Source organism: Ornithodoros turicata, chromosome 2 (assembly GCF_037126465.1).
Source record: "Ornithodoros turicata isolate Travis chromosome 2, ASM3712646v1, whole genome shotgun sequence".
NCBI classification, from domain to species: Eukaryota; Metazoa; Arthropoda; class Arachnida; order Ixodida; family Argasidae; genus Ornithodoros; species Ornithodoros turicata.
The window spans coordinates 108331448-108355932 of record NC_088202.1 but is presented as its reverse complement, the minus strand read 5'-3'; the positions used below and the strand labels follow the sequence as shown (position 1 = coordinate 108355932).

Below are 24485 nucleotides of genomic sequence, written 5' to 3'. Positions count from 1 at the left end.
CTTGGCTGTGTTGTTGTATGTATTGTGATGTACCATCTTGCTTTAAGTTAACTTCATTTCCTTTCAGCTGGAGGAATAATCTCATGTGGTAGGCAAATTTTAAGGGGAGCATTCTGATTGTCATACGTTAACTCTGGCTGGTTTGGCTGTGTTGTTCTACGTATTATGATGTACCATGTTGCTCTAAGTTAACTCCATTACCTTTCAGTTCGGGGAATATTCGCACGTGGAAGGCGAATTTTAAGGGGAGCATTCTGATTGGCAGACATTAACTCTGGCTGGCTTGGCTGTGTTGTTCCATGTATTGTGATGTACCATCTTGCTTTAAGTTAACTCCATTTCCTTTCAGCTGGGGGATATTCTCATATGGTAGGCAAATTTTAAGGGGAGGATTCTGATTGGCATACGTTAACTCTGGCTGGCTTGGCTGTGTTGTTGTATGTATTGTGATGTACCATCTTGCTTTAAGTTAACTTCATTTCCTTTCAGCTGGAGGAATAATCTCATGTGGTAGGCAAATTTTAAGGGGAGCATTCTGATTGTCATACGTTAACTCTGGCTGGTTTGGCTGTGTTGTTCTACGTATTATGATGTACCATGTTGCTCTAAGTTAACTCCATTACCTTTCAGTTCGGGGAATATTCGCACGTGGAAGGCGAATTTTAAGGGGAGCATTCTGATTGGCAGACATTAACTCTGGCTGGCTTGGCTGTGTTGTTCCATGTATTGTGATGTACCATCTTGCTTTAAGTTAACTCCATTTCCTTTCAGCTGGGGGATATTCTCATATGGTAGGCAAATTTTAAGGGGAGGATTCTGATTGGCATACGTTAACTCTGGCTGGCTTGGCTGTGTTGTTGTATGTATTGTGATGTACCATCTTGCTTTAAGTTAACTTCATTTCCTTTCAGGAGGGGGAATATTCACATGTGGAAGGCGAATTTTAAGGGGAGTATTCGGTTTGGCATACATTATCTCTGGCTGCCTTGGTAGTTTTGTTATATTGTGTGTACCATGTTGCTTTAAGGTAACTCCATTTCCTTTCAGGAGGGGGAATATTCTCATGTGGAAGGTGAATTTTAAGGGGAGCATTCTGATTGGCATACATTATCTTTGTCTGGCTTGCCTGTGTTGTTCTATGTATTGTGATGTACCACGTACTTTAAGGTAACTCCATTTCCTTTCAGGAGTGGAAATATTCTCATGTGGAAGGCGAATTTTAAGGGGAGCATTCTGATTGGCACACATTAACTCTGGCTGGATTGGTTGTGTTGTTCCATATATTGTGATGTACCATCTTACTTTAAGTTAACTCGATATCCTTTCAGCTGGGGGAATATTCTCATGTGGTAGGCAAATTTTAAGGGGAGCGTTCTGATTGGCACACGTTAACTCTGGCTGGCTTGGCTGTGTCGTTGTATGTATTGTGATGTACCATCTTGCTTTAAGTTAACTCCATTTCCTTTCAGGAGGGGGAATATTCACATGTGAAAGGCAAATTTTAAGGGGAGCATACTGGTTGGCATACACTACCTCTGGCTGGCTTGGCTGTGTTGTTGTGTGTATTGTGATGTACCATCTTGCGTTAAGTTAACTCGATTTCCTTTCAGCTGGAGGAATATTCTCATGTGGTAAGCAAATTTTAAGGGGAGCATTCTGATTGCCATACGTTAACTCTGGCTGGTTTGGCTGTGTTGTTCTACGTATTGTGACGTACCATGTTGCTTTAAGTTAACTCCATTACCTTTCAGCTCGGGGAATATTCTCAAATGGTAGGCAAATTTTAAGGGGAGCATTCTGATTGGCGTACGTTAAGTCTGGCTTGTTTTGCTGTGTAGTTGTACGTTTTGTGATGTACCATCTTGCTTTAAGTTAACTCCATTTCCTTTCAGCTGAGGGAATATTCACATGTGGAAGGCGAATTTTAAGGGGAGCACTCTGATTGGCATACATTACCTCTGGCTGGCTTGGCAGTATTGTTGTATGAATTTTGATGTAAAATCTTGTTTTAAGTTTACTCCACTTTTGTTCAGCTGGGGGAATATTCTCATGTGGTAGGCAAATTTTAAGGGGAGCATCCTGATTGGCACACATTAACTGTGGCTGGCTTGGCTGTGTTGTTCTATGTATTGTTATGTACCATCTTGCTTTAAGTTAACTCCGTTGCGTTTCAGCTGGGGCAATCTTCTCATGTGGTAGGCAACTTTTAAGGGGAGCATTCCGATGGCATACATTATCTCTGGCTGGCTTGCCTGCGTTGTTGCATGCAATGTACCATCTTGCTTTAAGTTAACTCCATTTCCTTTCAGGTTGGGGAATATTCTCACGTGGAAGGCGAATTTTAAGGGGAGCATTCTGATTGGCAGACATTAACTCTGGCTGGCTTGGCTGTGTTGTTCCATGTATTGTGATGTACCATCTTGTTTTAAGTTAACTCAACTTCCGTTCAGCTGGGGGAATATTCTCATGTGGTAGGCAAATTTTAAGGGGAGCATTCTGATTGGCATACGTTAACTCTGGCTGGCTTGCCTGTGTTGTTGCATGTATTGTGATGTATCATCTTGCTTTAAGTTAACTCGATTTCCTTTCACCTGGGGGAATATTCTCATGTGGTAGGCAAATTTTAAGGGGAGCATTCCGATTGGCACACGTTAACTCTGGCTGGTTTGGCTGTGTTGTTCTACGTATTGTGATGTACCATGTTGCTTTAAGTTAACTCCATTATATTTCAGCTCGGGGAATATTCTCATATGGTAGGCAAATTTTAAGGGGAGCATTCTGATTGGCATACATTACTTCTGGCTGGCTTTGGCTGTGTTGTTGTATGTATTGTGATGTACCATCTTGCTTTAAGTTAACTCCATTTCCTTTCAGCTGGGGGAATATTCTCATATTGTAGGCAATTTTTAAGAGGAGCATTCTGATTGGCACACATTAACTGTGGTAGCTTGGCTGTGTTGTTCTATGTATTGTGATGTACCATCTTGCTTTAAGTTAACTGGATTCCCTTTCAGCTGGGGGAATATTCTCATGTGGTAGGCAAATTTTAAGAGGAGGATTGTGATTGGCATACGTTAACTCTGGCTGGCTTGGCTGTGTTGTTGTATGTATTGTGATGTACCATCTTGCTTTAAGTTAACTTCATTTCCTTTCAGCTGGAGGAATAATCTCATGTGGTAGGCAAATTTTAAGGGGAGCATTCTGATTGTCATACGTTAACTCTGGCTGGTTTGGCTGTGTTGTTCTACGTATTATGATGTACCATGTTGCTCTAAGTTAACTCCATTACCTTTCAGTTCGGGGAATATTCGCACGTGGAAGGCGAATTTTAAGGGGAGCATTCTGATTGGCAGACATTAACTCTGGCTGGCTTGGCTGTGTTGTTCCATGTATTGTGATGTACCATCTTGCTTTAAGTTAACTCCATTTCCTTTCAGCTGGGGGATATTCTCATATGGTAGGCAAATTTTAAGGGGAGGATTCTGATTGGCATACGTTAACTCTGGCTGGCTTGGCTGTGTTGTTGTATGTATTGTGACGTACCATGTTGCTTTAAGTTAACTCCATTACCTTTCAGCTCGGGGAATATTCTCAAATGGTAGGCAAATTTTAAGGGGAGCATACTGGTTGGCATACACTACCTCTGGCTGGCTTGGCTGTGTTGTTGTGTGTATTGTGATGTACCATCTTGCGTTAAGTTAACTCGATTTCCTTTCAGCTGGAGGAATATTCTCATGTGGTAAGCAAATTTTAAGGGGAGCATTCTGATTGCCATACGTTAACTCTGGCTGGTTTGGCTGTGTTGTTCTACGTATTGTGACGTACCATGTTGCTTTAAGTTAACTCCATTACCTTTCAGCTCGGGGAATATTCTCAAATGGTAGGCAAATTTTAAGGGGAGCATTCTGATTGGCGTACGTTAAGTCTGGCTTGTTTTGCTGTGTAGTTGTACGTTTTGTGATGTACCATCTTGCTTTAAGTTAACTCCATTTCCTTTCAGCTGAGGGAATATTCACATGTGGAAGGCGAATTTTAAGGGGAGCACTCTGATTGGCATACATTACCTCTGGCTGGCTTGGCAGTATTGTTGTATGAATTTTGATGTAAAATCTTGTTTTAAGTTTACTCCACTTTTGTTCAGCTGGGGGAATATTCTCATGTGGTAGGCAAATTTTAAGGGGAGCATCCTGATTGGCACACATTAACTGTGGCTGGCTTGGCTGTGTTGTTCTATGTATTGTTATGTACCATCTTGCTTTAAGTTAACTCCGTTGCGTTTCAGCTGGGGCAATCTTCTCATGTGGTAGGCAACTTTTAAGGGGAGCATTCCGATGGCATACATTATCTCTGGCTGGCTTGCCTGCGTTGTTGCATGCAATGTACCATCTTGCTTTAAGTTAACTCCATTTCCTTTCAGGTTGGGGAATATTCTCACGTGGAAGGCGAATTTTAAGGGGAGCATTCTGATTGGCAGACATTAACTCTGGCTGGCTTGGCTGTGTTGTTCCATGTATTGTGATGTACCATCTTGTTTTAAGTTAACTCCACTTCCGTTCAGCTGGGGGAATATTCTCATGTGGTAGGCAAATTTTAAGGGGAGCATTCTGATTGGCATACGTTAACTCTGGCTGGCTTGCCTGTGTTGTTGCATGTATTGTGATGTATCATCTTGCTTTAAGTTAACTCGATTTCCTTTCACCTGGGGGAATATTCTCATGTGGTAGGCAAATTTTAAGGGGAGCATTCCGATTGGCACACGTTAACTCTGGCTGGTTTGGCTGTGTTGTTCTACGTATTGTGATGTACCATGTTGCTTTAAGTTAACTCCATTATATTTCAGCTCGGGGAATATTCTCATATGGTAGGCAAATTTTAAGGGGAGCATTCTGATTGGCATACATTACTTCTGGCTGGCTTTGGCTGTGTTGTTGTATGTATTGTGATGTACCATCTTGCTTTAAGTTAACTCCATTTCCTTTCAGCTGGGGGAATATTCTCATATTGTAGGCAATTTTTAAGAGGAGCATTCTGATTGGCACACATTAACTGTGGTAGCTTGGCTGTGTTGTTCTATGTATTGTGATGTACCATCTTGCTTTAAGTTAACTGGATTCCCTTTCAGCTGGGGGAATATTCTCATGTGGTAGGCAAATTTTAAGGGGAGGATTGTGATTGGCATACGTTAACTCTGGCTGGCTTGGCTGTGTTGTTGTATGTATTGTGATGTACCATCTTGCTTTAAGTTAACTTCATTTCCTTTCAGCTGGAGGAATAATCTCATGTGGTAGGCAAATTTTAAGGGGAGCATTCTGATTGTCATACGTTAACTCTGGCTGGTTTGGCTGTGTTGTTCTACGTATTATGATGTACCATGTTGCTCTAAGTTAACTCCATTACCTTTCAGTTCGGGGAATATTCGCACGTGGAAGGCGAATTTTAAGGGGAGCATTCTGATTGGCAGACATTAACTCTGGCTGGCTTGGCTGTGTTGTTCCATGTATTGTGATGTACCATCTTGCTTTAAGTTAACTCCATTTCCTTTCAGCTGGGGGATATTCTCATATGGTAGGCAAATTTTAAGGGGAGGATTCTGATTGGCATACGTTAACTCTGGCTGGCTTGGCTGTGTTGTTGTATGTATTGTGATGTACCATCTTGCTTTAAGTTAACTTCATTTCCTTTCAGGAGGGGGAATATTCACATGTGGAAGGCGAATTTTAAGGGGAGTATTCGGTTTGGCATACATTATCTCTGGCTGCCTTGGTAGTTTTGTTATATTGTGTGTACCATGTTGCTTTAAGGTAACTCCATTTCCTTTCAGGAGGGGGATTATTCTCATGTGGAAGGTGAATTTTAAGGGGAGCATTCTGATTGGCATACATTATCTTTGTCTGGCTTGCCTGTGTTGTTCTATGTATTGTGATGTACCACGTACTTTAAGGTAACTCCATTTCCTTTCAGGAGTGGAAATATTCTCATGTGGAAGGCGAATTTTAAGGGGAGCATTCTGATTGGCACACATTAACTCTGGCTGGATTGGTTGTGTTGTTCCATATATTGTGATGTACCATCTTACTTTAAGTTAACTCGATATCCTTTCAGCTGGGGGAATATTCTCATGTGGTAGGCAAATTTTAAGGGGAGCGTTCTGATTGGCACACGTTAACTCTGGCTGGCTTGGCTGTGTCGTTGTATGTATTGTGATGTACCATCTTGCTTTAAGTTAACTCCATTTCCTTTCAGGAGGGGGAATATTCACATGTTAAAGGCAAATTTTAAGGGGAGCATACTGGTTGGCATACACTACCTCTGGCTGGCTTGGCTGTGTTGTTGTGTGTATTGTGATGTACCATCTTGCGTTAAGTTAACTCGATTTCCTTTCAGCTGGAGGAATATTCTCATGTGGTAAGCAAATTTTAAGGGGAGCATTCTGATTGCCATACGTTAACTCTGGCTGGTTTGGCTGTGTTGTTCTACGTATTGTGACGTACCATGTTGCTTTAAGTTAACTCCATTACCTTTCAGCTCGGGGAATATTCTCAAATGGTAGGCAAATTTTAAGGGGAGCATTCTGATTGGCGTACGTTAAGTCTGGCTTGTTTTGCTGTGTAGTTGTACGTTTTGTGATGTACCATCTTGCTTTAAGTTAACTCCATTTCCTTTCAGCTGAGGGAATATTCACATGTGGAAGGCGAATTTTAAGGGGAGCACTCTGATTGGCATACATTACCTCTGGCTGGCTTGGCAGTATTGTTGTATGAATTTTGATGTAAAATCTTGTTTTAAGTTTACTCCACTTTTGTTCAGCTGGGGGAATATTCTCATGTGGTAGGCAAATTTTAAGGGGAGCATCCTGATTGGCACACATTAACTGTGGCTGGCTTGGCTGTGTTGTTCTATGTATTGTTATGTACCATCTTGCTTTAAGTTAACTCCGTTGCGTTTCAGCTGGGGCAATCTTCTCATGTGGTAGGCAACTTTTAAGGGGAGCATTCCGATGGCATACATTATCTCTGGCTGGCTTGCCTGCGTTGTTGCATGCAATGTACCATCTTGCTTTAAGTTAACTCCATTTCCTTTCAGGTTGGGGAATATTCTCACGTGGAAGGCGAATTTTAAGGGGAGCATTCTGATTGGCAGACATTAACTCTGGCTGGCTTGGCTGTGTTGTTCCATGTATTGTGATGTACCATCTTGTTTTAAGTTAACTCCACTTCCGTTCAGCTGGGGGAATATTCTCATGTGGTAGGCAAATTTTAAGGGGAGCATTCTGATTGGCATACGTTAACTCTGGCTGGCTTGCCTGTGTTGTTGCATGTATTGTGATGTATCATCTTGCTTTAAGTTAACTCGATTTCCTTTCACCTGGGGGAATATTCTCATGTGGTAGGCAAATTTTAAGGGGAGCATTCCGATTGGCACACGTTAACTCTGGCTGGTTTGGCTGTGTTGTTCTACGTATTGTGATGTACCATGTTGCTTTAAGTTAACTCCATTATATTTCAGCTCGGGGAATATTCTCATATGGTAGGCAAATTTTAAGGGGAGCATTCTGATTGGCATACATTACTTCTGGCTGGCTTTGGCTGTGTTGTTGTATGTATTGTGATGTACCATCTTGCTTTAAGTTAACTCCATTTCCTTTCAGCTGGGGGAATATTCTCATATTGTAGGCAATTTTTAAGAGGAGCATTCTGATTGGCACACATTAACTGTGGTAGCTTGGCTGTGTTGTTCTATGTATTGTGATGTACCATCTTGCTTTAAGTTAACTGGATTCCCTTTCAGCTGGGGGAATATTCTCATGTGGTAGGCAAATTTTAAGGGGAGGATTGTGATTGGCATACGTTAACTCTGGCTGGCTTGGCTGTGTTGTTGTATGTATTGTGATGTACCATCTTGCTTTAAGTTAACTTCATTTCCTTTCAGCTGGAGGAATAATCTCATGTGGTAGGCAAATTTTAAGGGGAGCATTCTGATTGTCATACGTTAACTCTGGCTGGTTTGGCTGTGTTGTTCTACGTATTATGATGTACCATGTTGCTCTAAGTTAACTCCATTACCTTTCAGTTCGGGAAATATTCGCACGTGGAAGGCGAATTTTAAGGGGAGCATTCTGATTGGCAGACATTAACTCTGGCTGGCTTGGCTGTGTTGTTCCATGTATTGTGATGTACCATCTTGCTTTAAGTTAACTCCATTTCCTTTCAGCTGGGGGATATTCTCATATGGTAGGCAAATTTTAAGGGGAGGATTCTGATTGGCATACGTTAACTCTGGCTGGCTTGGCTGTGTTGTTGTATGTATTGTGATGTACCATCTTGCTTTAAGTTAACTTCATTTCCTTTCAGCTGGAGGAATAATCTCATGTGGTAGGCAAATTTTAAGGGGAGCATTCTGATTGTCATACGTTAACTCTGGCTGGTTTGGCTGTGTTGTTCTACGTATTATGATGTACCATGTTGCTCTAAGTTAACTCCATTACCTTTCAGTTCGGGGAATATTCGCACGTGGAAGGCGAATTTTAAGGGGAGCATTCTGATTGGCAGACATTAACTCTGGCTGGCTTGGCTGTGTTGTTCCATGTATTGTGATGTACCATCTTGCTTTAAGTTAACTCCATTTCCTTTCAGCTGGGGGATATTCTCATATGGTAGGCAAATTTTAAGGGGAGGATTCTGATTGGCATACGTTAACTCTGGCTGGCTTGGCTGTGTTGTTGTATGTATTGTGATGTACCATCTTGCTTTAAGTTAACTTCATTTCCTTTCAGGAGGGGGAATATTCACATGTGGAAGGCGAATTTTAAGGGGAGTATTCGGTTTGGCATACATTATCTCTGGCTGCCTTGGTAGTTTTGTTATATTGTGTGTACCATGTTGCTTTAAGGTAACTCCATTTCCTTTCAGGAGGGGGAATATTCTCATGTGGAAGGTGAATTTTAAGGGGAGCATTCTGATTGGCATACATTATCTTTGTCTGGCTTGCCTGTGTTGTTCTATGTATTGTGATGTACCACGTACTTTAAGGTAACTCCATTTCCTTTCAGGAGTGGAAATATTCTCATGTGGAAGGCGAATTTTAAGGGGAGCATTCTGATTGGCACACATTAACTCTGGCTGGATTGGTTGTGTTGTTCCATATATTGTGATGTACCATCTTACTTTAAGTTAACTCGATATCCTTTCAGCTGGGGGAATATTCTCATGTGGTAGGCAAATTTTAAGGGGAGCGTTCTGATTGGCACACGTTAACTCTGACTGGCTTGGCTGTGTCGTTGTATGTATTGTGATGTACCATCTTGCTTTAAGTTAACTCCATTTCCTTTCAGGAGGGGGAATATTCACATGTGAAAGGCAAATTTTAAGGGGAGCATACTGGTTGGCATACACTACCTCTGGCTGGCTTGGCTGTGTTGTTGTGTGTATTGTGATGTACCATCTTGCGTTAAGTTAACTCGATTTCCTTTCAGCTGGAGGAATATTCTCATGTGGTAAGCAAATTTTAAGGGGAGCATTCTGATTGCCATACGTTAACTCTGGCTGGTTTGGCTGTGTTGTTCTACGTATTGTGACGTACCATGTTGCTTTAAGTTAACTCCATTACCTTTCAGCTCGGGGAATATTCTCAAATGGTAGGCAAATTTTAAGGGGAGCATTCTGATTGGCGTACGTTAAGTCTGGCTTGTTTTGCTGTGTAGTTGTACGTTTTGTGATGTACCATCTTGCTTTAAGATAACTCCATTTCCTTTCAGGAGTGGAAATATTCCCATGTGAAAGGCGAATTTTAAGGGGAGCATTCTGATTGGCACAGATTAACTCTGGCTGGCTTGGTTGTGTTGTTCCATATATTGTGATGTACTATCTTACTTTAAGTTAACTCGATTTCCTTTCAGCTGGCGGAATATTCTCATGTGGTAGGCAAATTTTAAGGGGAGCATTCTGATTGGCACACGTTAACTGTGGCTGGCTTGGCTGTGTTGTTGTATGTATTGTGATGTACCATCTTGCTTTAAGTTAACTCCATTTCCTTTCAGGAGGGGGAATATTCACATGTGGAAGGCGAATTTTAAGGGGAGCATACTGGTTGGCATACACTACCTCTGGCTGGCTTGGCTGTGTTGTTGTGTGTATTGTGATGTACCATCTTGCGTTAAGTTAACTCGATTTCCTTTCAGCTGGGGGAATATTCTCATCTGGTAGGCAAATTTTAAGGGGAGCATTCTGATTGGCGTACGTTAAGTCTGGCTTGTTTTGCTGTGTAGTTGTATGTATTGTGATGTACCATCTTGCTTTAAGTTAACTCCATTTTCTTTCAGCTGGGGGAATATTCTCATGTGGAAAGCGAATTTTAAGGAGAGCATTCTGATTGGGACACATTAACTCTGGCTGGCTTGGCTGTGTTGTTCTATATATTGTGATGTACCATCTTACTTTAAGTTAACTCGATTTCCTTTCAGCTGGGGGAATATTCTCATGTGGTAGGCAAATTTTAAGGGGAGCATTCTGATTGGGACACATTAACTCTGGCTGGCTTGGCTGTGTTTTTGTATGTATTGTGATGTACCATCTTGCTTTAAGTTAACTCCATTTCCTTTCAGCTGGGGGAATATTCACATGTGGAAGGCGAATTTTAAGGGGAGCACTCTGATTGGAATACGTTAACTCTGGCTTGTTTTGGTGTGTTGTTGTATGTATTGTGATGTACCATGTTGCTTTAAGTTAACTCCATTACCTTTCAGGAGGGGGAATATTCACATGTGGAAGGCGAATTTTAAGGGGAGTATTCGGTTTGGCATACATTATCTCTGGCTGCCTTGGTAGTTTTGTTATATTGTGTGTACCATGTTGCTTTAAGGTAACTCCATTTCCTTTCAGGAGGGGGAATATTCTCATGTGGAAGGTGAATAGTGACGCGCGTGGTGGCGGTCATCACGTGCCTATCGTGAAGGCGAAGGAGGGTGTTTCGCGCACGGGAGGTTCGGGGAGCTATTGCAAGCGTCCCAATTTCGCTACGGTTGCACTAATTGTGGGAAAACTGTTTTCGGCCGCCTAACATACCATACTGACCAAAAACAGAAACAAAGTTGTGGGCCTCTAGACTGCTCCTATAGGGGGAGCATTCTGATTGACATAGATTATGTCTGGCTGCCATGGCAGTTTTGTTATACTGTGATGTACCATGTTGCTGTAAGTTAACTGGTTAACTTACTGTTAAGTGGTTGTTAAGCTGTTAAGGGGTTGTGTTTTTATAAGCGATGGGGTCGAGCATTGCTCATTGGCCCATCTTCCAGTGTTTAATAGAAGAAAGAAAAGAGTGGGCGAATGGGTTAAACGGGACAAAAAAAATTAGCTCAGCTTTTTGCGGCTCGGTTAATAAGCAAATAATACAAAAAAGAGGAAGAATGCCTAAGAAAGAATGCGATTGCCGCCCTTTTGCATGCTCCAGTTTTCAAGATAATGAGTCGGAGGAGGGGAGCGCCCTGTTCTGTGATAACTCCGTGGTTAGTTAGGCTTTAGCACTATAGTTGTTGTAGTGTTTGTTTGCCTTACCGTATCCGTTTTTGTTAGTTTCAGGTGCCCATGTGTGTGCGATTCGAGTGCACAGTGATTTAAATGGTGTATCCAGGTCTCGGGATGTACCCAGCGAAGATGAGACGATGGCAAAGAACTTTATGATTGCGTTGTTTCATTGCCACTGCCGCACTGCCGAATAGTTTACCGCATTACACATGGTAATTTGATGAGGATATCATGATGAACTTCATGATGAACTTCACAGTGAGGACCGAAGTCTTACAGTGTTCAGAAAAGTGACCACACTGACAGTGTCTAAATCAGCTTAGTTCTCGCTCTCTGACACTGACGAAATTGCTTGGTTCATGGATCAAGTCCATCTCACCAACGTTGTGCACTAAAAGCACGTCGGCAGGGAAATGAACGGCACGCAGGATGACGCCATCTTCATCCTCAAGGTAAGAAGCCTCAAGGTATTTTGATAAAGACGTTCCCAATGCATGTAAAAAGGTGGCCCTCTAGGTAAAAAGGTAAAAAGATGGTAGGGTTTGGGCTGTGCAGGACCAGCGCTTCGGCTTGCGTGAGGACGTGATGAATGATATGGAAGGCTCTAGGTTGTGAAAAGAAGACAGAGGAGTATTGATCGGTAGAAAATGGATGGAGGCGTATAGTTTGGGGCGGATATGAGTTGGACAACTGTGCTGAGGTATCCGCTTAGATTATCAATAATTATCCAGGCACAGGCTTGGGGAAGGAATTGGGAAGGTTTGTTACACAACTAGGAGGGGAAAATATGGAGGAGGGCACGAGGATTGCGAAATAGGCACGAGATTAGTGATCAGGAAAGTTAGGGAGGTATTCCATATTTTTTTGTGGTGAAGGTGGTCAGATCTGAGTGTCGCGAAGTCAGACGGAGGTTCGCGATATGTCATGCAAGTGACCACCATGTCCATGTATGTAAGCCCCAAGATGCCGCTCGTGTTGGTCTTATTACGGTGTGAAATGTGATATAGAGACGGAAATTAAAACGAACGTTCCTCTAGAAGTAAGGGTCTGGGCTTGGGGAGGCGATGCTGACCCGAACAACATTGCATGGGTGTCGGAGGAGAGCTTTCCTCGCTCGAAATGTACGGAGAAGCAGGAAGTTATTGTAGAAATAGATATAGAGGAAAGAAATAAGATGTCAGGTACCGCGGGAGTAATTTGGCAACCCAGGAGGGAGGTATAAAAGCTGTTCAAAAGCACGGTAAGGCCGAAAAAAGGGCAATTGAAGGAGAAAAAAAAAAGAAAACTTGAGGAAAGGTGAAATTAAGGAGAACAAGGCAGGTAGTGAGAGGACACATGCTGAGGCGAAAGATAGTCGTAGTTGTGGTCAAGAGGAGAACGGAGGATGTCAGGCACAAACGGGGAGATGTCGTGGTCCCGCTGGTCCTTGAGGGAGAGGTGACGGGAAATGCGGTGGTGCTGCTGGCATCCCTGTTTAGCCAGACGAGATGTGAAGGTGAAGGGTCGAATCAGAAGGCGAGTTTAAGAAGGGCAAGACAGAAGGTTTATTAGGTCTGTAGGTTGGCAATAAAGCGAGTTAAGAGCTGATGATACGTGTGTTGTCATCAAGTAGGAGATCTACATATATGGAGGTAGTCCTTGTGATGATAGTGGAACATGCACAAAGATGACGACGACGACGTATGTAGCGCGAGACCAAGGAGATGATTAAAACTGAGTCTGGTTGGGGAATACGGCTGCGATTCTCTCGCTCGGGGCATGACATGGTGGCAGCGTTCTAATTCGTTGGAACGTATACTAGACCCAACGAACCCGAACTAGATGGCTGAAGGAGGAGATACTTCGGGGAAGGAGCCCAGTGCTCTATTCAACCCATTTGCGATCGAGCTGCCGGACAAGTTTGATTTCTGGCATCCTGAAGAGTTGAAGCGATGGATGACCAGATGGGAAAGATACAGAGTGATCTCCGGACTTCATCGAGAAGACGTGACAACCCAAATCAACACCCTGTTGTACGCCATGGGCAGCGAGGCAAAGGACGTCCTCATTTCTATGCGCATTTCCGAGGCGGACGCCGCGGACTATTCGAAGCTTACAAAGGAACTGGATCGCTACTTCATTCCGCGCCGGAATGTCATCTATGAAAGGGCGCGTTTCAACCAGAGAAGTCAGCTGGAACACGAACCCGTGGAAGAGTTCGTACAGGAGCTTCATCGCTTGGCAGACTCGTGTGACTTTGGAGCACTCAAGGACGAGCTCATCAGGGACCGAACTGTCGTAGGCTTGAGGGACAAGGCGCTCACCGAGACACTTCAGCTGGACTCAAACCTTACATTGGAAAAAGCTGTAAGCCAGGCCCGCAGTTCAGAGGCCGTCAAAGCGCAACAAACGCTCCTGCGGCAGCCCACGGAGGAGCGACAAGAAGCCACAAAATCCCTACCGCTCTAACGACTAGTAGGTCTACCAAGCAGGGTGGACGACGCAGGGACCGGCCACCACAAAAGCAATTCCAAGCGCCATTCCATCTGCTGCTTTCTGTCTATAGGTTGAAATGATGCATCCAGGTTTCATCACATGATTGATTGCAAAAATTCGTCTCCCTCGGATTGAAACCGGTTCAGCAGCTGCTCAGGGACTGCCATGCGCACTCGCTTCTGGTCACAATTGAAGTGTCGGGGAACCCATCTTGCACAGACTTTGCGAAACAGTAAGTGCTCGTGAATGACTGTCTCCACACTGCCGACACGGGTTGCAATGTCCCTAGCTGTTACTTGCCGGTTCTTTAGGATGGCTTGCTCAACGCCTGCGATGTTCACTGGCGTGATTGCAGTCGGACGAACGTGTCCATGTGGATCAGTCGTCACCGTATCCCGTCCTTCGCCAAACTGTCTGCACCATTCGTACACCCTTCCCATTGAACAGTTTGTTCCCCGTACTGTGCCTGTAATCTTTGCAAAACCTCAGCTGGTTTGACGTTCTCCTTCACAAGGAACTTGATCATGCCTTGCTGTTCCGCAGCTACACACACACTCCTCGCCGCCATGATTGCTGCCGCTGCTGCACGTGCTGCTGACCCGAGGGGGATTGCACTTCGTCCTCCGAAAATTTTATTCAATTACATCTACTCACTGATGTTTCTCGAGCAAAAGTCTCGGTCAACCTTGAACGATCTTGTATGAAATAGTGAAAATGATTCGGAAAGAAGTTTAGGTAAAAGAGAGACAGGGAGGCTGAATTTCATGGCATAGTATTTTTCTTTCTTCATATATAAATTACATACCTAGCTGTATGCAAATACATGCAAATATTTGCATGACTTTATGGCACTGCAATGAACCAAGGTGCTGTACTCTTGCCTCGCACTTCTGTCGTTGCTGCACAAGATGAGTGAAAAAGAGACACACAAAGCTGTATAGCAGCACCACATCCTTGGCAAACATAAAACGCGTAACATTTCTGAAGTTATTGTCATGTATTATTACAAACAATTGTACATGAAAATAAAGAAAAGGAAAAAAGAGCCCTCAGTACTGAGCAACGGCCAATTGACAATAGTTATGAACTTTACGGTTCCGCGCGTAAAACCCGCAGTTTTACATGTTATTCGCGTTTGCCATTCAATAGGGTAGAACTGGCTCAGTATTACTCCTGTTCGCGAATCTGCTGTGCGATGGCCCGTATCAAGGATTGTTGATGAATTTGCTTTCACGTTTTTGATGGATGTTCTTCCTGTGCCTCTATGAACTTCTATAGGGATTCTTTCAGGTATTCCCACGTGTGAGCTAAGGGAATATACCACACTAGATTCCCCAGCTGTTCCTTTCTTATATTTTCTGTTCCATTCACGCTCTCTCCAATAGATATAAATAGACGTTAGATAACAGATAGCCTAGCGAGGTCACTGCACGTACATTGGCCACTTTCAGTTGTGTGCTGACTGGTCACCATATAGTTGGTGTAAAGGTTCGCACGTTACGGTGAACACCTTCACTAAGTGCTCTCTGTGCACATAATACCCCGCAGATAAGTTCTATGTGCCTGCATATGCAGCGCCGTATCTTCCTTACTATTCAACGTAGCCATTCTCGGTAGGCTTAAAATGTCAAACGCAAGACCTTAGTGCTTTGTGACCATTGTTGTCAAAAGTAGTCTGCCGATTTACCACAGGAAAAAAAGTGATTTCAGAATCTTCGTTCAAGTAGGGTGTCAAGTACTAAGGAAAAAGAAAACGCCTTTGACGAAGGTTGTCCGCGGCCACAGTGCAGCTCAGTGAAAGGATAATGCTGGTAAGTATTATCAGCGAAAATGTAAAGGAGTGTACAAATGACCACATACGAAGGTTCTCTAGCTGCTAAATTCGCAGCTTAATCTCACCGTGTAATGTCCAATAAACCATTCACTCAATTTGTATCAAATCACACACCATACACACTGACATACTGTGTGTATCTCATACACTAAGTTACTATTCTTATACCACATATTCGCAAGTAGTATGATAGCTGTTGCTCACTTCAGATAAAAAATATTACATAATTGATGTATTAGCAAACACTATGTACAGAGAAGTTCTCATGAAACACCATGGTCCTTTCCTTGAGAAGTCTCAGTGGTGTATGGAAGCTGGCAGTTTTCTTCGCCGTCCAGTGAGCACGCGCGGCACTTGGCGCACAGTGTTTCACATTTAGTAAAGAACGGCATTGTCACTACACACATGTCCTATTGGTGACTTGTTCAGCATTCAAATTCAGACGCCCTTATTGCGTTCAGGTCCTTCATGAGTCCCTCGAGGTTAGCCATCTCTTGATTAAGCTCTTCATTGCTGAATGGGGACTGTGAAGCAAAAGTAGAGGACATTGCGTCAGTGTCGTTGCTTTTCCAATTGCACAAACAACACTGCTGTTGCGGCACCTAACAACGGCACAACCAGAGAAGAAAATGCCAAAGTGTACGACATTTTGCTCTTTCGTTTACGGTTAATTTCAGCGCATCCACAGAAGAAAACGGAAAAGGCATAGAAAAATACCGCGTCATATTTTCCAGATTCAGAATGTTCATTACTCGGAGGCCATTAAAGGTGCAATGAAGTGACATGAAGGGAAACCCGAGACAGGGAAGGAAAGACAACACACACGCAACATTTCTCAAACACAGCAAACTTCAATGGGCGACAACCCTCTATATATTCAAAAACCCGAAGCTCGGGAAGGAAAATAATGGAAGGCTTGCTCACGCATTTACCACGTATGGTTATCTCAATGGTTTCGAAGTCTCCGAGAAGTATCCCTTCCTTTGCACAAAATACCGGTTTCACAGACAAGAGGTTTACAATTGTTGTATTCACGGAGATGAAGGACAAGTTCACTGGAAATATGGCTTCTTTCAGTGTTAAGCTGGTGTTCGCGGAGACGCTCATTCAAATACCGTCCCGTTTGGCCTACTTAACTAATACCACACTCAAGAGGGATACAATAAACAACGGACTGGTTACAGGATACAAGCGGTTTGCGGTCATTTACAGTACTGTACAGTACATCTGACACGGCTGGAAACCCCGTTTCATTAATCAAACTGTCCATAGGGAGCCACCATGCACAATATTTTCACTTTGCGGTGTATTGCCACAGCTCAATGAAATATACAAAGCCGCCCGAAGCAATCCGCCATCGGCCCGATTTCTTCACGTGGTGTCAGCAGACCTGCGTGACGTCAGGCCTGCATAGGGGCAACAGTAAACCCTCACTGGCCCTCGAAAATTCGTCTGCTACTGCTACGGCGTTACGAGTCACCTGTCACCAGTCGGCTGCGTTACCAGTCACCTAATCGGCCCTCCCATCGGGTCTACGAACGTCACGCAGTGACGTCGACTTCCCTCGTTCACTTACGCTCTCTTTGAAGGTGTGGAGGGTTGGTAGAGTATGCACAGATCAGAGACCTCTTTCGCGCGCTTGAGGTTAGCTGCGCTCGTCGTTCCTTCGCAAGAGCGCGTGTTATTTGTTGCGTTTGGAGGGGGTATTTTACTTTTCTTTGAAAGGAACAATGTAATGAGAATCGGAGTCACTTGAAACCAATGAGGTTGCAAAATATTTTCGCAGAACTGTGTCTTATCAACGCATAATAGACGATTTCTGGAAATCCTAGTGCTCCTTGCGCACGCGTTGCATCCTGGGAGATTATTGTCATGAGAAAGGGAGAACAGTCGTTCACGTTTCGTGTTCGCTGATCGTGACACCTCATGGACAAACGGTAGAGAGAGCAGAAATCGAAATAGTTTGGAGACCTTCTCCTCCTTTCTGATAAGCAAGTTCCCACAGTTCAAAGCGGTGTTGTGATCTCTCTGGGATTTTCTGAAGTCGTCTATTTAATCTAGAGAGACGTCCTGAAAAATCAGCGGCGCGGCAAGCGGTGTTCCGTAACAGGGTACAGGTGAATCGTAATCCGGGGTAGCTCCAACAGACCTACTGCCCAGACGTACCAGGGCCAAGAGCTGTTTGCGTCACGGTGTGACGCATAACAGCTCTTGGCCCTGGTACGTCCTTGGCCCTGGTGTTTTGCGTCACACCGCGACGTTACCTCACTCATTCTTTTATGTGCTCTCTGAAGGAGTTGAGAGGCTTCCAGATCGCCGTGCTCTGTAAAGCAGTGACATTTCGCTCGCCCTACATGTTAGCCATGGTTATGCGTTCTTGAAGAACGCATGGTATTTGTCGCATAACACGATTCAGCCAAAACGACATATGTATGAAGGGGGCTTTCACTGCTGCTTTAAGAGTTTGGTCTGTTGATCTCCTTTTGGCATTTGAATGTTGGAGGTATACTTACTGCCAAGTCCTCCTCTTTCTTCTGGCTTGTGTCTTTGGTGGTGTTCCGCGGAGACACCACAGCTCTATTCTTCATCGCAGACTGTCTGCCTGGACTCTGTTTCGCACTGTGGCCCGTGGCTGAGCTCGACGTTGAGGTTGATGTCGAGCTCGTTGCCTTTTTATGGGGGCTGGAGCCTTGTTGGGTTCTGACCACTAGTGAAGTAAAATACTACCGTTCTAGTTCCTCATGCCGCGCCTCCTACATGCACGGTCTGCAAGGATTGAGTCGACGTTCTCATGGTATGTCTCATCGTTTGCTGGGCCACACAGGTTGTTATGGCTGTACCGCTAACGGCATATGTTCACCGTAGCAGGAAGCACATGTGGCAAAGTTCCTATTCTGATCAAACCTAATTCCCTCCAACAACGTCCGCTAGCTTTGTCGCCCTCAATTTACAAAAAAGGAGACATACGACGAGACTGCGTTGCTCTACATTAAAATGCATGCAGTAACACAGCATGCTCACAGACACCGTGGAGTAACGGCTACATGATAAACTGATAACGTGCAGGGCAATATTTAGACAGATGAGCTCGCACACCATCAACGCTACTTTCTGATGCCAATTGCACAGATAAGTACGGGCGCGCTGGACGCACGCCGACCCCCGTCACTGCAATTTCACACTGAAAGTATGTGCGCTTACTATTCAAATGACACTTTCGACGACCCGTTTGGCATCATGGATACCTCTCAAAGATTACGGCCGTCTACGGACGCCTAAACAAAATGAAAAAAGCTGTATGCAGGTTCAGCCGTTCCTTCGGTCATTTAGAATGTTATCGGATATAATTTCAGGTGAAGTTGTCACCGCATATATTCAAGTTTCTCTTCTTTTTTCTGTTGATTTTTTGTGAGGCATCCCAGTTACGCCCCAGTACATTATAATATCATACAAATTTAGACATCCGACGAGACATTCATAAGCTGTGCTTGTAGCACCAGCAATAAAAAAGCTTCCGGCAATTACATCTTTCTCTTTTAAGCCAGCAGCAAAGACAAATTGTTGTCGCGAGATTACATTGGTTCTCGTAATAGAAAATCGGAGGGCCATGCGGCGAATTTTTCTGTCACTGCAACGAAACAATGACGCGTGGCGTCTCCCGTTCGGCTCTTACCGCGGCTTTGAATCTTCTCTTAGCACAGCTGGTATCTTGAGGTGTCCATACTAAGAAAGCAGGAGCTATGGGCACAGCGAAACACGACGCGACACGAAGTGTTCCCATAGTTCCAGCTTTCTTAGTGCGGATTTCGTCCACCAGCTTGCCTGCCTATATGTGCCATCTTATCCGTTATCTATCGTGAGGTGCCATCGCCGCTTAACAGGGTTCCTGACAAATTCGCCGGCCGTTTCTTTATAGGAGCGTGCGCCTTTTTGATCGTATAGTTGTCTGTGACCAACAACTGCCACGCACCAATGTGCTTGGGCTGAGGCGTAGATGGAGCGCTCTGTGGTGGCGGCGCGGGGACACTGAAACTCTTGAGGGGGTTTCCCGTGTGAACCCGCTTAGTAAGGGTCCCAGATTCCGGGGGCACCCCTCCTCCAGAGGGCTGAGAAGGGCCACTGCAGGGGCCCACCATTGCGTTGCTGTACGTAGGCACCTGTCCGGTGCCAACAGGGCCGTGCAGCGGCGGAGGTTGGCTGTGCACAGGCTCGTACGTCACGTTCACCATGTTGGATGGCTTGTGAGGGCTCGGGCCTGCCGACTCTGGTCATGACGACATGCGACAGAATGAGTAAAGTGAACTATGTTACTTGCTCGCACAAACAAGACGTTGCAGCAGTCAACATATAGTATGCCATGTAGATAAGTAAACATGCAGAACTTCAGAGATTGAAAAGGTTAAGTCCACACAGCAACAAAAAGACAAGGTTTAGCTTTGAAACAGGTTTGTTGAAACAACGTCTGTTTATACAACATGGAAGGTACGCATGCAAGTTCCTCATTGTGTCAAGATTTACTGGTTCACCAGAACGGAGTCACGCGGAATACCGAAGCAATTATTTTTGTCCCACACCTAGGAAAAAGCTTTCACAGGATATCCAACGTTCTTACGTTTGATCTTTTGAATAAGACGTAAAACATCGTCCTAACGAGCGGACATCTTATCGTTACGTGGACACGAAGACAGTGCCTTACTGTGTCAACCCCTCAACTCTCTGTCGTTTTACTCACTAGAGCGCAACTATGGGCACGAAAGGGCTTGGCGGGCTTCGAGCCCTGGCGCAGGCACAACGTGGCTAACATTTATCTGTCCCCAGTGAGCCATATAGTGGCATAGAAGTGAACGCGGCGGCCCGTTGCTATGGCGCTGCTAAACACCGCGAATATGTCCTACCTACCCTCGTGTGGGACTTAAAGGGACTATGAAACGATTTCTTTCCCATGTTTTGTTTGACAGAAAAGATGTTCCAGAACACACAACCCAAGTTTTACATTCGCCAAGTGAACAGTTTCCTCACAAGAACATTTAAATGAAGTGCCCAATTACATCACACGCGATGTTTGACGCGACGCGCCTTCCTACGAGCTGTGTGCAAACCTGACGGAAAGGAGGCCCTCAGGACCACGCGTGTGCGATAGTAGAAGTGGGAGCAGGAACGTTAAGGAGAGGTCCGAGATCGGGGGATTTCAATCGTGCGCGGTTAAAAAACGGCGCACTGTGATAGGGAAGGCGTTTTTCGACGTGGCTAACAGTTTTCAGTAAAGATTTTATGGGGTGTTTAGAAAATTTCGTAGCCCCTTTAAGGTGTCAGGATTACGAAGTGTTTGTTGGTTTTTGAATAATGCCGGTAATTACCCGCATGTAAAGCGTCGACTGTCACATGAGCTCGTGGTATATTGTACTGTGTCCTCGGATATATCGGCCGTCCTATGTTGACTGGACCTCCTTCGAGGCTGTTCATTCCACCATTTGGCATTGAGGTGGCTGGTCCCATGGCTGAAACCAACATGTTGGATTTGCTTACTAACAAGAGCACGAAAAACGCTGGAAAGGGCGTAGCAGGAGGAACCACAAACTGCACTAGGTGTACAATTTACTTACACACTGCACACGTGTCAGGAATAGATTTCCTTGAATCGAGAGGCAACATCATTGGCTTCGCGCGAGATGACTTTGGTAACAAAGGTCTATCGGTCCTGCAACTGTCATCGCTGCTAGCTTGGTCTGTACGTGAAAGAAAACGCAAAGCATGCGGGGATGAACTAAGAGGAAGGAGTACAAACAAAATCGAATCCCGGCCTCGCTGCAAAAAATAAAAATAAAAAGGGCAAATTTGCTGAGTTGCACTAAACAATATCATCTTAGTGTGACACTTTGTTACAGCGAGGTCGGACTATGTAACGCTAGGTGAATTATGATACATAACATAAGGAAATAAAACAAAGATATCTTCCATGGCCGCACTGAAGCAATTTTATCGTATACTGAGAATAATATGACGACATGAAAACAAACGGATGACAAGGCAAATATATGTGTGTTATTGTAGAGGTGCGTACGATAATACTGGATGTCTTGTTTTGTTGTGATACGGCCTGAACTGTGCACTTTAAATGCACATTTACACAACCGAATGCCTTATGAGATCCGACCATTGAGATTTCACGAGAGCTACCACATAGTAGCTGTGAGTCCTGCTCCTTCTTAAAGTATGCACACAGAAACATAGTATGGTGTACAGGGCGTCCCAGTAGGAGCCGACCACGAGGAGTCATTGTAGATAGAAATAGAAGTAATTGCAACTGACGTCATTGCAGAGAGAGCGGTGCTTTGTTGATGGAATAAGTCACTGATGCAATCGGGTTGTTTTGTCGGTACCACTGACAGTTCCACAGACACAGAAATGACATGGGTTTCGATTTTGCTGGCCGCCAGCATGCGGTAGATAAAGAGCAAAAGTTTTTTTTTTTTTGCATTGGAGTGGAAAAACAAGCGGCACCTGATTGCTTTCAACGAGCTTTACTGCTTACGGCACTAAGGTTTACCAGCAGCTGACTAGAGTCGCTTTGGCATCCTCAACGTCTTATCCGATGCCATCGCGGTCCTTTGTTAGGTCAGCTAATAGCAGATGTCTAGTGAACAAGGGGTGTCCGAGATGAAATGTACAGGGTGTTACCCTATAAAAGTCTACCCGTGGCGCCATGCCGTACTCCCCAATTACTCAACACAAGTGGCACATTGTGCGGTCTTCATATAAAGCTCATAAGGACATTTAATCTTGGTAAGTTTCGAAGTGATTGAGCGCCGCAGGACGAAGTTATAACTCAAAACGTGCAATTCCCGTAGTCAAAACAATCAAGATGGCGGCGTTGAGAAGAGCAGTTGACATGCTGCTCCCCAGACGGCGACGTGTGGCATATCCTGCCATCCGGATGGAACTGCAGTTTTCATTTCGCTTTCGTGTAACTGTCGTATTTTGCTCAGATGTAAGCAACGTGAAGAACGAAAATGCCGACGTACTCAGTAGACAACACCCAAGAGGGATGTCGTCTGCTTACTGAAAGGCAGTGAAATAACATAGCGCGGGGACGTCTCTGCCTGGATGGACGGATGGATGGATTGCCAGAGCGACACGTCGCCGTCTGAGGAACTGTGTCACAACTGCGATTCACAACACCGCCATCTTGGCTGTTTTGACTACGGGAACCTCATGTTTTGCGCTATAACTTTGCGTTACGGTGCTCAATCACTTCGATATTTACCACCATGGAATGTCCTTATGAATTTTATACGTAGGCGACAAATCGTATCACCTGCATTGAGTAATTGGCGAGCACGGTAAGCAAGCGCAGGTAGACTTTTATAGGGCAACACCCTGTAGAACATTTAAGCAACACTGAAGCTTCAATGTTCAATGTATACATCAAGTTCTCATACAATCAAGTTCAATGTATACAAGCTTCCGCTTGGTAGACCACGCTTCGTCAGGTGACGGAACATGATGAAGCGAGGTCCACCACGCGAAGGCATGTACGAGGGGTGTTCAAGTCAAACCGGGACTGTCTGTCTCCTGAGTGTACAAATGGCTCGCGCTACTTCTTTTTCGTCATTTTCACACGCGACAGGCCTCTGCGTTCACCACGTGGTGGTCCAAAGTTTGTGCAAAACAGAAGACACGTGCTGGACAAGATGGCCGATAACGAGGTGAGCGCGCACATCGAACAGCGAATTGTCATGAAGTTTCTCGTCAATGAAGGCGTAAAGTCATCTGAAATTCACAGAAGACTTCAGGCTCAGTATGGCCACGATACACTTAGCCGCAGCAAAGCGTTTGAGTGGTGCAAACAGTTCCGAGACGGCCGTACATCAGTGCAGGACGATTCCGGCCGGGGCGGCTCAGAGCCCAGCGTCAGAGTTCCTCAGAACATCTAACTTGTGGAGCGCCTGATCCTCAAGGACCGACAGACAACATGCCTTGAACTGGCTCGAAAGACGGACCTTTCTGTGGGAACGTTGAACACTGTCATTCATCAACACCTCCAGTTTCGGAAAGTTAGTGCCCGTTGGGTCCCGAGGCAGCTCTCCGTGTTTGACCGGCAGAGAATACTGGAAATCTCCCAAGAGCTGAGGTACCGTTTCGACACTGAAGGACAGTCGTTCTATGATCTGATCATCACGTGCGATGGAACGTGGGTGCACCATTTCACGCCTGAATCTAAACGCGCATCAAAACAGTGGAAGTATCCGGGCTCGCCAGCTCCCAAGAAGTTCCGAAGCACCCTGTCTGCGCCCGGTCATGGCCACCGTTTTCTGGGACAAGGCTGGAGTTGTTCATGTTGATTTTCTGCCCAGTGGTACCACCATCAATAGTGCATATTACTGCCAGGTTCTCAGGGACGTGCATAAGGAGCTGAAGCAAAAGCGGCCGGGCCTCATCACCAAAGGAGTCCTCCTCCTACAGGACAATGCACGCCCGCATACCGCGCATCTCACGACACGCACCTTACAGGAACTTGGCTAGGATCCACATTCCCCTGGGGGACCACATCCCCCTTACAGTCCAGACCTCGCCCCCAGCGATTTCCATCTCTTCGGGCCACTGAAGGCGTTCCTTGGGGGCCGCCACGTCAGCTGCGACGACGAGGTCAAGAA

At 44.9% G+C, this 24485-nt stretch overlaps 1 protein-coding gene across 5 annotated transcripts in view; it reads right to left on the bottom strand.

The window, feature by feature from the left end:
- Positions 1-16016: 16016 nt before the first annotated feature.
- The window catches only part of LOC135385935 (neogenin-like), a 186420-nt gene continuing 177951 nt past the window's right edge, over positions 16017-24485 (bottom strand). For 3 of the 5 annotated variants that reach the window (XM_064615565.1, XM_064615566.1, XM_064615567.1), the window contains 5 exons: positions 21435-21557; positions 21189-21329; positions 19802-20095; positions 18345-18538; positions 16017-16355 (listed from right to left, as the gene is read on the bottom strand). In XM_064615565.1, the coding sequence (XP_064471635.1) occupies positions 16257-16355; positions 18345-18538; positions 19802-20095; positions 21189-21329; positions 21435-21557 (851 nt within the window). In that variant the 3' untranslated portion in view covers positions 16017-16256. The remainder of the gene's footprint in view (positions 16356-18344; positions 18539-19801; positions 20096-21188; positions 21330-21434; positions 21558-24485) is intronic. The other 2 variants (XR_010420536.1, XM_064615568.1) reach the window with 2 other exon arrangements.